General features: G+C 47.2%; 1 protein-coding gene across 1 annotated transcript in view; it reads left to right on the top strand.

Annotated features, from left to right (window-relative positions):
* Positions 1-9,504: 9,504 nt before the first annotated feature.
* SEZ6L2 (seizure related 6 homolog like 2) overlaps positions 9,505-12,717 on the top strand; it is a 61,838-nt gene continuing 58,625 nt past the window's right edge. The window contains exon 1 of the mRNA XM_040356128.1: positions 9,505-9,993. Within this exon, the coding sequence (XP_040212062.1) occupies positions 9,930-9,993 (64 nt within the window). The 5' untranslated portion in view covers positions 9,505-9,929. The remainder of the gene's footprint in view (positions 9,994-12,717) is intronic.

The following is a 12,717-nucleotide window of genomic DNA, read 5'->3' as shown; positions in this document are numbered from 1 at the left end:
AAATATTGCTTTTTTTTTTTTCAAAATTGTCGCTCTATTTTTTAGTTTATAGCGCAAAAAATAAAAACCGCAGAGGTGATCAAATACCACCAAAAGAAAGCTCTATTTGTGGGGAAAAAAGGATGTCAATTTATTTTGGGTACAACGTCGCACGACCGCGCAATTGACAGTTAAATTGACGCAGCGCCGAATCGCGAAAAGTGGCCTGGTCAGAAAAGTAAAGTAAAGTAAATTCTACCGGGGCTGAAGTGGTTAATATGTGTTTGGGTTTAAAGGAATGAGGTGGCAGCCTTAGGTGTACAGACCCGGGAACTCAGCACAGGGATGGGGGGAACCCCTCATAATGGGCACAGCAGGTGTACAGACCCGGGAACTCAGCACAGGGATGGTGGGAACCCCTCATAATGGGCACAGCGGGTGTACAGACCCGGGAACTCAGCACAGGGATGGTGGGAACCCCTCATAATGGGCACAGCAGGAGTACAGATCCGGGAACTCAGCACAGGGATGGTGGGAACCCCTCATAATGGGCACAGCAGGTGTACAGATCCGGGAACTCAGCACAGGGATGGTGGAAACCCCTCATAATGGGCACAGCGGGTGTACAGACCCGGGAACTCAGCACAGGGATGGTGGGAACCCCTCATAATGGGCACAGCGGGTGTACAGACCTGGGAACTCAGCACAGGGATGGTGGGAACCCCTCATAATGGGCACAGCAGGTGTACAGATCCGGGAACTCAGCACAGGGATGGTGGAAACCCCTCATAATGGGCACAGCGGGTGTACAGACCCGGGAACTCAGCACAGGGATGGTGGGAACCTCTCATAATGGGCACAGCGGGTGTACAGACCCGGGAACTCAGCACAGGGATGGTGGAAACCCCTCATAATGGGCACAGCGGGTGTACAGACCTGGGAACTCAGCACAGGGATGGTGGGAACCCCTCATATTGGGCACAGCAGGTGTACAGACCCGGGAACTCAGCACAGAGATGGTGGAAACCCCTCATAATGGGCACAGCAGGTGTACAGACCCGGGAACTCAGCACAGGGATGGTGAGAACCCCTCATAATGGGCACAGCGGGTGTACAGACCCGGGAACTCAGCACAGGGATGGTGAGAACCCCTCATAATGGGCACAGCGGGTGTACAGACCCGGGAACTCAGCACAGGGATGGTGGGAACCCCTCATAATGGGCACAGCGGGTGTACAGACCTGGGAACTCAGCACAGGGATGGTGGGAACCCCTCATATTGGGCACAGCAGGTGTACAGACCCGGGAACTCAGCACAGAGATGGTGGAAACCCCTCATAATGGGCACAGCGGGTGTACAGACCCGGGAACTCAGCACAGGGATGGTGAGAACCCCTCATAATGGGCACAGCGGGTGTACAGACCCGGGAACTCAGCACAGGGATGGTGAGAACCCCTCATAATGGGCACAGCGGGTGTACAGACCCGGGAACTCAGCACAGGGATGGTGGGAACCCCTCATAATGGGCACAGCGGGTGTACAGACCTGGGAACTCAGCACAGGGATGGTGGGAATCCCTCATAATGGGCACAGCGGGTGTACAGACCTGGGAACTCAGCACAGGGATGGTGGGAATCCCTCATAATGGGCACAGCGGGTGTACAGACCCAGGAACTCAGCACAGGGATGGTGGGAATCCCTCATAATGGGCACAGCGGGTGTACAGACCTGGGAACTCAGCACAGGGATGGTGGGAATCCCTCATAATGGGCACAGCGGGTGTACAGACCCGGGAACTCAGCACAGGGATGGTGGGAACCCCTCATAATGGGCACAGCGGGTGTACATACCTGGAAACTCAGCACAGGGATGGTGGGAACCCCTCATAATGGGCACAGCAGGTGTACAGACCCGGGAACTCAGCACAGGGATGGTGAGAACCCCTCATAATGGGCACAGCAGGTGTACAGACCCGGGAACTCAGCACAGGGATGGTGGGAACCCCTCATAATGGGCACAGCAGGTGTACAGACCCGGGAACTCAGCACAGGGATGGTGAGAACCCCTCATAATGGGCACAGCAGGTGTACAGACCTGGAAACTCAGCACAGGGATGGTGGGAACCCCTCATAATGGGCACAGCGGGTGTACAGACCCGGGGACTCAGCACAGGGATGGTGAGAACCCCTCATAATGGGCACAGCAGGTGTACAGACCCGGGAACTCAGCACAGGGATGGTGGGAGCCCCTCATAATGGGCACAGCGGGGTACAGACCTGGGAACTCGGCACAGGGATGGTGGGAACCCCTCATAATGGGGCACAGCAGGTGTACAGACCCAGGAACTCAGCACAGGGATGGTGGGAACCCCTCATAATGGGCACAGCAGATGTACAGACCTGGGAACTCAGCACAGGGATGGTGGGAACCCCTCATAATGGGCACAGCAGGTGTACAGACCTGGGAACTCAGCACAGGGATGGTGGGAACCCCTCATAATGGGGCACAGCGGGTGTACAGACCCAGGAACTCAGCACAGGGATGGTGGGAACCCCTCATAATGGGCACAGCAGGTGTACAGACCCAGGAACTCAGCACAGGGATGATGGGAACCCCTCATAATGGGCACAGCGGGTGTACAGACCCAGGAACTCAGCACAGGGATGGTGGGAACCCCTCATAATGGGCACAGCAGGTGTACAGACCCAGGAACTCAGCACAGGGATGGTGGGAACCCCTCATAATGGGGCACAGCAGGTGTACAGACCCGGGAACTCAGCACAGGGATGGTGGGAACCCTTCATAATGGGCACAGCGGGGGTACAGACCCGGGAACTCGGCACAGGGGTCTCACCAAGTGATAGAAGAGATTCTCGCTGTGTTGAAGTCGCACTATAAACAGACATCGCTGTGGGTGGACAGATACCCGTCATTTAGTGACGGCGCCCGGAGCAGTGATGTCAGAGAATCCGATGAGCGTCCAACCTTCATCATCCGTCAGGATGGCGAAAGCTGACGGGTTGCTCCAGGTGACGCCACTCGCCTTGTTAAATAAGTGTTAATAATCGCGGCCGGGGCCTTTGGCAGAGAACATATTAAACTATTTTCAGCCTCAGTTCCCTTCCAGCCTCCAGGAGAAGACTCGGGGTTTAGTAGTCATGCCGGCGTTTGACTAGACGCCCAAAAAAGAAAAGTGCGTAAAGGCAAGACGCCGCTTATTGTCCACGTCGCTGTGTTTGAGATTTAATTATATCTTTGTGTGTGTCGGAGGGTTTTCCTGCGGTGTTTGGTGGCTGAGTGGTTAGCATGCCGACTTGCAGCGCTGAGTTCAAGGGCTCGGCTCCCAGCAGGTTTCCCCCCAGGTTTTCCTTTGTCTATCAATGGGGCGCGGGGGTCTGACGTGAGTGTCCATCCATTCTGTGCCATTTGTCAGCAATACCAAAAAACAAGCAGGCTGGTTAATGGGCCCCTTGTCTAAATTGGCCTTGTATGCACGTGACATAGGGACTGTTGTGAATGTACAGTATGTAAAGCGCTGTGTAAATTGTTGGCGCTACATAAATACCTCTAATTGGAATTTATACTAAATTAACTACTTGCCGCCTGCGCTATAACCGAAAGACGGCGACAGCGCGGGCCTTAACTGCCGGGAGGGCGTCCATGGACGTCCTCCAGAGCGAGCGCTGTCTGCACGTCCCTGCGGGTCGCGAGCGGCGCGCTCTGTGATCATCGAGTCTATGAGACACGGCTGATCACAGATCCGAGTAAGGGGTCGATCCCGACCCTATACCACGTGATCAGCTATCAGCTAATGACGGCTGATCACGTGATGTAAATAGAAGCTCAGTAATCGGTATTTTATTTTCTCTCACGCCGTCAGCGGTCCCTCGCACAGAAGGCCGCGGCTGCATATTCTGTGCCCACCAGTGTCAGCTGCCAGTGATCACTGTGCCACCCACCTTCGCCACCTATCAGTACCCACCAGTGCCAGCTACCAGTGCCACTGCCTACAGTGCCACCTACCAGTGCTCACAGTGCCACCCATCAATGCCCACCAGTGCCACCCATCAATGCCCATCAGTGTCTCATAATCAGTGCCACAGATCAGTGCTGCCTATCAAGAAATCTCTACTTGTGGGGAAAAAAAAGGACGTCAATGTTGTTTGGGTACAGCGTCGCACGACCGCGCAGTTGTCAGTTAAAGCGACGCAGTGCCGAAATTGCAAAAAAATGGCCCCGGTCATTGAGCAGCCAAAATCTTTCGGGACTGAAGTGGTTAAAGGGCAGGGACTGATGTTATACAGTATGTAAAGTGTAAATTGTTGGCAATAAAAAAAAAATGTATATAAGAAATAAAATGAAACAATATATATCAACTAAGCTATTAAAAAAGATGACCGGAATCCAATTAAAAAAAATTGAAATCGATTCAACGCGAAAAAATTCCTGGCATGCCATAAAATGTATTTGCACGCAAGACCTTGGATTGTAAGGGCAGGGGCTGATGTTATACAGTATGTAAAGCACTGCGTACATTGACAGTGATATATATATATAAAGAGAGATAGATCTATATATATATATATGTGCACCCATTCTCCTGCAGATGGTTTTACTCACTACATCAGAGTTCACCATTTTATTGTGTATTTTTTAGTGTTTTTATTACATCTAGGACAGGGGTCGCAAAGTGGCGGCCCTCCAGCTGTTGCGAAAGTCCCATCATGCCTCTGCCTGTGGGAGTCCTGCTTGTAACTGTCAGCCTTGCAATGCCTCATGGGACTTGTAGTTTTTCGAGACCCCTGATCTAGGATTATATTTCCAGACCACATGTTGGTTGGCTGGTTGCCATTAATGTTCTTCTATACATATGGGGCCGGATTCAGATACATTTGGTGTATCTTTCCGCGGGGCATAATGTATCTCACATACGTTACGCCGCTGTAAATTAGGGCGCAAGTTCCGTATTCAGAAAGAACTTGCGCCCTATGTTACGGCGGCGTAACTTATGTGGTCCGGCGTAAGCCCGCCTAATTCAAATGTGGATGATGTGGGCGTGTTTTACCTAAATTCACTGTGACCCCACGTATTTGACGTATTTTACGCCGTTCGTGAAAGAATCCCAGTGCGCATGCTCGAAATTACGCCGCAAATCGTCAATGCTTTAGACGTGAACGTAACTTACGTACAGCCCTATTCGCGAACGACTTACGCAAACGACGTAACATTTTCAAAATTCGACGCGGGAACGACGTCCATACTTAACATAGGATACCCCTCATATAGCAGGGGTAACTGTACGCTGGAAAAAGCCTTACGTAAACGACGTAAAAAAATGCGCCGGGCGGACGTACGTTTCTGAATCGGCGTATCTACCTAATTTATATATTCAATGCGGAAATCTACGGAAGCGCCACCTAGCGGCCAGCGTAAATATGCAGCCTAAGATACGACGGTGTAAGAGACTTACGCCGGTGGTATCGTAGTAAAATTCTGGCGTATCTTGCTTTCTGAATACAGAAAGAAGATACGCCGGCGCTTCGTAGCTCTTACGTGGTGTATCATTAGATACGCCGGCGTAAAGGCTATCTGAATCCGGGCCAGTATCTTAGGGCTGCCGATCGAGGCAAAACGATTGGTAATTTTCACTCTGGCTGATCAAATGCGATCGTGATTGAGTCTAAATCGATCAAAAGGGAAGTGATGGCCATTCGATTTTTTTTATTTTTTTTTGCACATTCCAATGTTCAGATCGATTGGATTGAGTGAGTGAGTGAATAACTTGTATAGCGCTACAAATGTGAACTAAATCGCATCAAAGAATAAATAAAAAATTCGAAGTGTGTATGGCCACCTGTTAGATTGTAAGCTCCTTCAGGGCGGGGACTGATGGAAACGTACAGTATGTAAAGCGCTGCGTTAATTGTCGGTGTTATATCAATAGCTATAAAATGTAAAAAAAATTAAATGATATATACTGTATGTATATAAATTATAGTTATACAATATATTTTATATATATTTTATATACACCTATTCTATACATATATATCAACAAAGTTATTTTAAAAAGCAGATCGAAATCATATATGTATATATATAAAAATATAATAAAACATTTTTTTAATTATATATATTTTTTAATATGATACATTTTCTATCTATCTATCTATCTATCTATCTATCTATCTATCTATCTATCTATCTATCTATCTATCTATCTATCTATCTATCTATCTATCTATCTATCTATCTATCTATCTATCTATCTATCTATCTATCTATCTATCTATCTCTATATCTCTATATCTATCTATCTATCTATCTATCTATCTCTATATCTTTATATCTATCTATCTATCTTTATATCTATCTATCTATCTATATATAGATATATATATATATGAATAAAATGTACCATATTAAGAAAATATATATAATAAAAAAATATATATATATGTGTGTATATATATATATATATATATATATATATATATATTTTTTTTTTATTATATATATTTTCTTAATATGGTACATTTTATATATACTATAAGTAGTGTAATGCCGCGTACACACAGCCGTTTTTAATGTCATGGAAAAAAGGATGTTTTTCTCGACGTGATTCTTGTCAAGCCTGCCTTGCGTACACACGATCGTGAAAGGAAAAAGGTTGGGGCAAAGCGCGGTGACGTACAACAAGTACGATGGCACATTAAAGGGGAAGTTCCATTCGGATGGCGCCACCCTTGGGGCTGATTTTGTGTTAGTAAAAGTTTGGTGAGAGACAATTCGCGCTTTTCAGTCTTCGTGCTTTTCAGTCACGTTACAGCGTGATGAATGTGCTATCTCCATTACAAACGCTAGATTGACCAGAACGAGCGCTCCCGTCTCATAACTTGCTTCTGAGCATGCACGTTTTTTTCCCGTCGTTAAAGCCTACACACGACAACGTGAAAAACGACGAGAAAAAATAGAGCATGTTCTAAATTTTTAATGCCCATTTTTCACGACGAGAAAGATGCTCTGGAGCCCACACACGATCGTTTTTAACGACCAGTTTAAAACAATTGCATTTTTCTCGGTCGTGTGTAAGTGGCATAAGTCTTAACCACTTGAGACCCACGCTGTAGACGAAAGACGTCCACAGTGCGGCTCTCAACTGCCGGGTGGACGTCCCTGGACGTCCTTCTATTTGCATTCCCTGCGCGTGCCGCTGGGGGCGCGCAGCGGGGAAAAACTGTGCCCGGCGCATCGCTGAGATGCCGATGCGCGTGCCTGGCGGCCGCGATGTCCGCCAGGTACCCGCGATTGGCGGTGACAGCAGGGACTTGGAGCTCTGTGTTTAAACACAGAGCTCCACGTCCTGTCAGGGAGAGAGGAGACCGATGCTGTGTCCCTTGTACATAGGAACAACGATCGGTCACCTCCCCCAGTCAGCCCCCTCCCCCCACAGTAAGAATCACACCCACGGAATACATTTAACCCCTTCCTCGCCCCCTAGTGTTAACCCCTTCCCTGCCAGTCACATTTATACAGTAATTAGTGCATTACTATAGCACTGTTCGCTGTGTAAATGTGAATGGTTCCAAAATAATGTCAAAAGTGTCCGATGTGTCCGCCGTTATATCGCAGGCCTGACAAAAATCACAGATCGCCGCTATTACTAGTAAAAAAGAAAAAAGAAAAAACAATTCATAAATTTTGTAGGCGCTATAACTTTTGCGCAAACCAATCAATAAGCGCTTATTGCGATTATTTTTTTACCAAAAATATGTAGAAGAATACGTATCGGCCTAAACTGAGGGAAAAAAAAGTTGGGATATTATTATATCAAAAAGTAAAAAAATGTATAGCTGGATTCAGGTAGAGCGGCGCTTCTTTAGTTCGGCGTATCGCATCCCATTTGCACTACGCCGACGTAACATAGTAAGGCAAGTACTGTATTCACAAAACACTTGCTCCCTAAGTTACGTCGGCGTAGCGTAAATGGGCCAACGTAACCCCGCGTAATTCAAAGTAGGCTGGTAGTGGGCGTGTTGTATGGTAATGAATCGTGACCCCATGTAAATGACGCGCCTAACGAACGGCGCATGCGCCGCCCGTGGACGTATCCCAGTGCGCATGCTCAAAATCACATCGCAAATAGTCAATGCTTTCGACGTGAACGTAACCTACGCCCAGCCCTATTCACGTACGACTTACGCAAACGACGTGAAATTCGACGGCTGTTCCGACGTCCATACTTAACATAGGCTGCGCCATCTTTTAGGTGGTTTATCTTCACGCCTGAAAAACGCCTTACGTAAGCGTCGTATCTTACTACGACGCGACGGGCGTACGTACGTTCGTGAATAGGCGTATCTAGCTCATTTACATATTCTCGGCGTAAATCCACGTACACGCCCCTAGCAGCCAGCGTAAATATGCAGCTAAGATACGACGGCGTAGGAGACTTACGCCGGTCGTATGTTAACAACAGTTAAGCGTATCTCAGTTTGAGAATATGCTTAAAGATACGACGGCGCGGATTCGGACTTACGACGGCGTATCTACTGATACGCCGTCGTAAGTATACCTGAATCCGGCTAATTGTGTTTTTTTTTTTTTCAAAATTTTCTGTCTTTTTTGTTTAAAAGCAAAAAATAAAAACCGCAGAGCTGATCAAATACCACCAAAAGAAAGCTCTATTTGTGGGGAAAAAATTATAAAAAAATAAAATTTGGGTATGACCGCGCAATTGTCATTCAAAATGCGTCAGCGCTGAAAGCTGAAAACTGGTCTGGGCATGAAGGGGGTTTAAGTGCCCAGTAATGAAGTGGTTAAAAGCTTATCACAGGCAGGAACACAAACAAACGAGAGAAAAAAAAAAAGAAAGGAAAAAAAAAAAAGAAAAAAAGAAAGGGAAAAAAAAAAAGAAAAAAAGAAAGGGAAAAAAAAAACAATGTGCATGAAAAATGCCATAAGACGTGATAACACGGAGGGCGTTCCTCTTGAAAGGCGTGAACGCATCGGATAATAGACATACATATATTTATATATCAACAGTTATTTAAAAAAAAATCCAATCAAAATCTAACAAAAAAAAATGATATTCAATGTTAAAATTCATGACCATAAAATGTGTTAGCGCGCTGTAATAGAATGTATAAATAACTGACTTTATTTTTGCGTTCACCCCGCTATCACATAAAGGCATGATGTCGTTGCACATAACAGGTTCACAAGTGTTAAACGCAGCTGTACGCCACCGCTGTACCCACACTGTGTTTGCGCTGCTAAAAGTCGTGTAAGTCTTGCGAGCTTATCACAGGCAGGAACACAAGCAAACGAAAAAAAAAAGAAAAAGAAAGGTTAAAAAAAAAAAACGCCCATGTGCATGAAAAATGCCATAAGACGTGATTACACGGAGGGCGTTCCTCTTTGAAGGTGTGAACACGCATCGGATAATAGATTAAATAGGACAAAGGGTTAATCCCTCCCGGTCCCTATCCCCAGAGGGGACAAGGCTGAGCCGGGGTCCCATCTGTCTGCACGCTTCCTGTCCATCCCCCCACCCGCACGCCTCTCCCCTCCTAAAACTCATATTGATTCAGCCCCTGGGCGAAGCATCACCTTCAGCTGTCAGAGCCCACCGAGCAGAAGCAACATCAGCACCAGCAGCAGCATCAGCATCAGCATCCACTCCATCAGAGAGCCCCTTTAGCCCTTCATCTGGATCCCCCCCATAGGGGACAAGAGAGGGAGGGTGGGGGGAAGGCTTCATCTCTGGTAGGTGGGAGAAGGTTGCACCTTTCCCATAAGACACAAGGCGGTGGATGTGGCTCTGATCGTCTCGGCAAATCCTTTCCAGCAGCTGGTGGCGCTCCGGTCTCCCTGGATACACAGCATCCCTCCGTACCACTCAGCGCCCCCCCCCCCCCCTGCCTTGGGGTAAAATCCGGAGGGCAGGATGTCTGGTGTCAGCCCCATCTCCCGGATCCTCTCCCCTCTGCTTCTCCTGGCTACCGTACAAGGTGAGGGGGGGTGGGGGACGACGACCGGGGGGCGGAGGGGGGGGGGGAACCGTTCGTTTTGCTGCAATGCTACATGCATGTGGGTGCAGACCCTGCGCGTCCGTCCATACATTGCACATGCACACCCCATTAACCATAAAAAAAAAAAAATAGAAAAAACACATGCATCTTCATTTTTACGGGGGGGGGGGGGGGCTTGGGTTAAATCCGCCACACGTGCAAAAAAATCAATAAGAAAAAGATGGTTGCTTTGCATTAAATGTTCTGCTGCTGCATAGGAATTTTAATGCAATAGGCATTTGGGGTATTTTTTTTTGCATGGGTGTCATTGAGCATTCAGAGGCAAGCCGTGCCGATTTTTAGGCATACGTACCCGTATAAATATGAATATATAGGTGTGTGTGTGTATATGTATAGATGTGTATGTATCACGTATAGGTGCAGTGTCTTTATTGCCTGCAGCGTACGTAGAGGGAAAAAAAAGGGGGCCCCTCCGCTTTCTCTTTTGTCTTTGTTTGTTGCCGTAATGGATTGCTGGTTACTGTGCCGATATATAGAATGTGCGACGGGCACGGGAAAGGCGACATTCTCTATAGATTTATGCTTAAGATGGATCGCTGGGCTGTGGTTGCATGTCTCGCGGTTTCTACGCGGTTGGACGCATGTGGCTGTGGTGGGGGGGATGGAGGGGTGGTGGTGTAGCATGCGCCGCAGGCCTGCGCGGCGTGGAAGGGGTTAAAGAGTGCTTGTGTACATGAAGAGCAGACGGTGTAACGAGCTTGTCTCCCCGGGCCCCCCCCCCCCCTCACCCCCGGAGTTAGGTTATCTGGTAGAATGCCGCCCTTCTGTCACGTCTCTGCGGGAGATAATTCAATCAGCCTGCTCGTTTGGTGTCTATATTGCTCAGTCATTTTCCTCCCCTCGCTCCTGCGCTCCCCCCTCTGTCACGTTATAATGTATGTGTTTAGAAGTGTCACCTCCGCCCAGTTCTGTCTCCTCTCCGATGTGAGAAGAGAAGAGGGGGGACAGAAATAGGCAGTGTTAGGAAAGCGGGGGCCAGCAAACAGGTGTACCTGGCCAGCATGCCGGAAGCCATTTTGTGTTGCCAGCCTCCATTCGGCCTATCAGCTGCCTGGGAAGGGAATGACATCACCAAAGGGGGTCTTATTTTTTTTAGTGATGTCACTGGTCCTGGTGGAATGCTAGCAGGCAGTGTTGGATGGAACAAAATGATTGCTGTAAAGTGAACCTGAGATGACTTGGCTTCCATATTGTTGAGGGGGGGGCCTATGACTTTTTTAACTCTTATCTGCGTCCTCAGGAGTAGAGTTATTTTGAAGTGTGAACGGAGCAAAGGCCTCCATTTTGTGTCCCTGATCTCTCTTTTCGGCCTATCGGCTCTCCAGAGTGTGAAGGCATCACAAGGAGGTGTGATTCCTTTAGTGACGCTCCCAGCAACAAGGCTTGGTCAAGCTCCATTAGTTCCAGAAGTGATGGTGTCAATAAACAAGCCGACTCATTGATAACGTTACTTAGTATTGACATGTACTCTTACGAAAATTGGAGGCAGTCATTTTGTGTTGGCCAAATTCCATTTGGCATATTAGCTCTTTAGAAAGTTATGACATCACAGTGATATCTGCAGCTACAAGGCTTGGCCAAGCTCCGTTGGTTCAGAAAGTGAGCTCCATTCGTTCAGGAAGTGATGGTGTCAATAAACCAGCCAACTCATTGATAACGTTACTTAGCATTAACATGTCCTCTTACGAAAATTGGAGGCAGTCATTTTGTGTTGGCCAAATTCCATTTGGCATATTAGCTCTTTAGAAAGTTATGACATCACAGTGATATCTGCAGGTACAAGGCTTGGCCAAGCTCCATTGGTTCAGAAAGTGAGCTCCATTCGTTCAGGAAGTGATGGTGTCAATAATCCAGCCAACTCATTGATAACGTTACTTAGCATTGACATGTACTCTTACGAAAATTGGGGGCAGTCATTTTGTGTTGGCCAAATTCCATTTGGCATATTATCGCTTTAGAAAGTTATGACATCACAGTGATATCTGCAGCTACAAGGCTTGGCCAAGCACCGTTGGTTCAGAAAGTGAGCTCCATTCGTTCAGGAAGTGATGGTGTCAATAAACCAGCCAACTCATTGATAACGTTACTTAGCATTGACATGTCCTCTTATGAAAATTGGGGGCAGTCATTTTGTGTTGGCCAAATTCCATTTGGCATATTATCGCTTTAGAAAGTTATGACATCACAGTGATGTTTGCAGCTACAAGGCTTGGCCAAGCTCCATTAGTTCCGAAAGTGATGGTGTCAATAAACAAGCCGACTCATTGATAACGTTACTTTGCATTGACATGTACTCTTTTGAAAATTGGAGGCAGTCATTTTGTGTTGGCCAACTTCCATTTGGCATATCGGCTCTTCAGAAAGTAATGACATCACAGTGATGTCTACAGCTACAAGGCTTGGCCAAGCTCCATTCGTTCATTGATTGCTGACTCATTGATAATGTTACTAGCTATGAAAGGTACTCTTAGAAAAATTTAGGATGTCATTTTGTGTTGGCCAAATTGCATTTGGCCTCTCAGCTCTTCAGAAGTTATGACATCACAGTGATGTCTGTAGCTAAAAGGCTTGGCCAAGCTACTTTGCTCAGAAAGTGATGGTGTAAATAAACCAGCTGACTCATTGATAACGTCACTAGCATTG

Source organism: Rana temporaria, chromosome 6 (assembly GCF_905171775.1).
Source record: "Rana temporaria chromosome 6, aRanTem1.1, whole genome shotgun sequence".
In the NCBI taxonomy this organism is placed as follows: Eukaryota; Metazoa; Chordata; class Amphibia; order Anura; family Ranidae; genus Rana; species Rana temporaria.
This window is presented reverse-complemented; position numbering and strand designations above follow the sequence as displayed.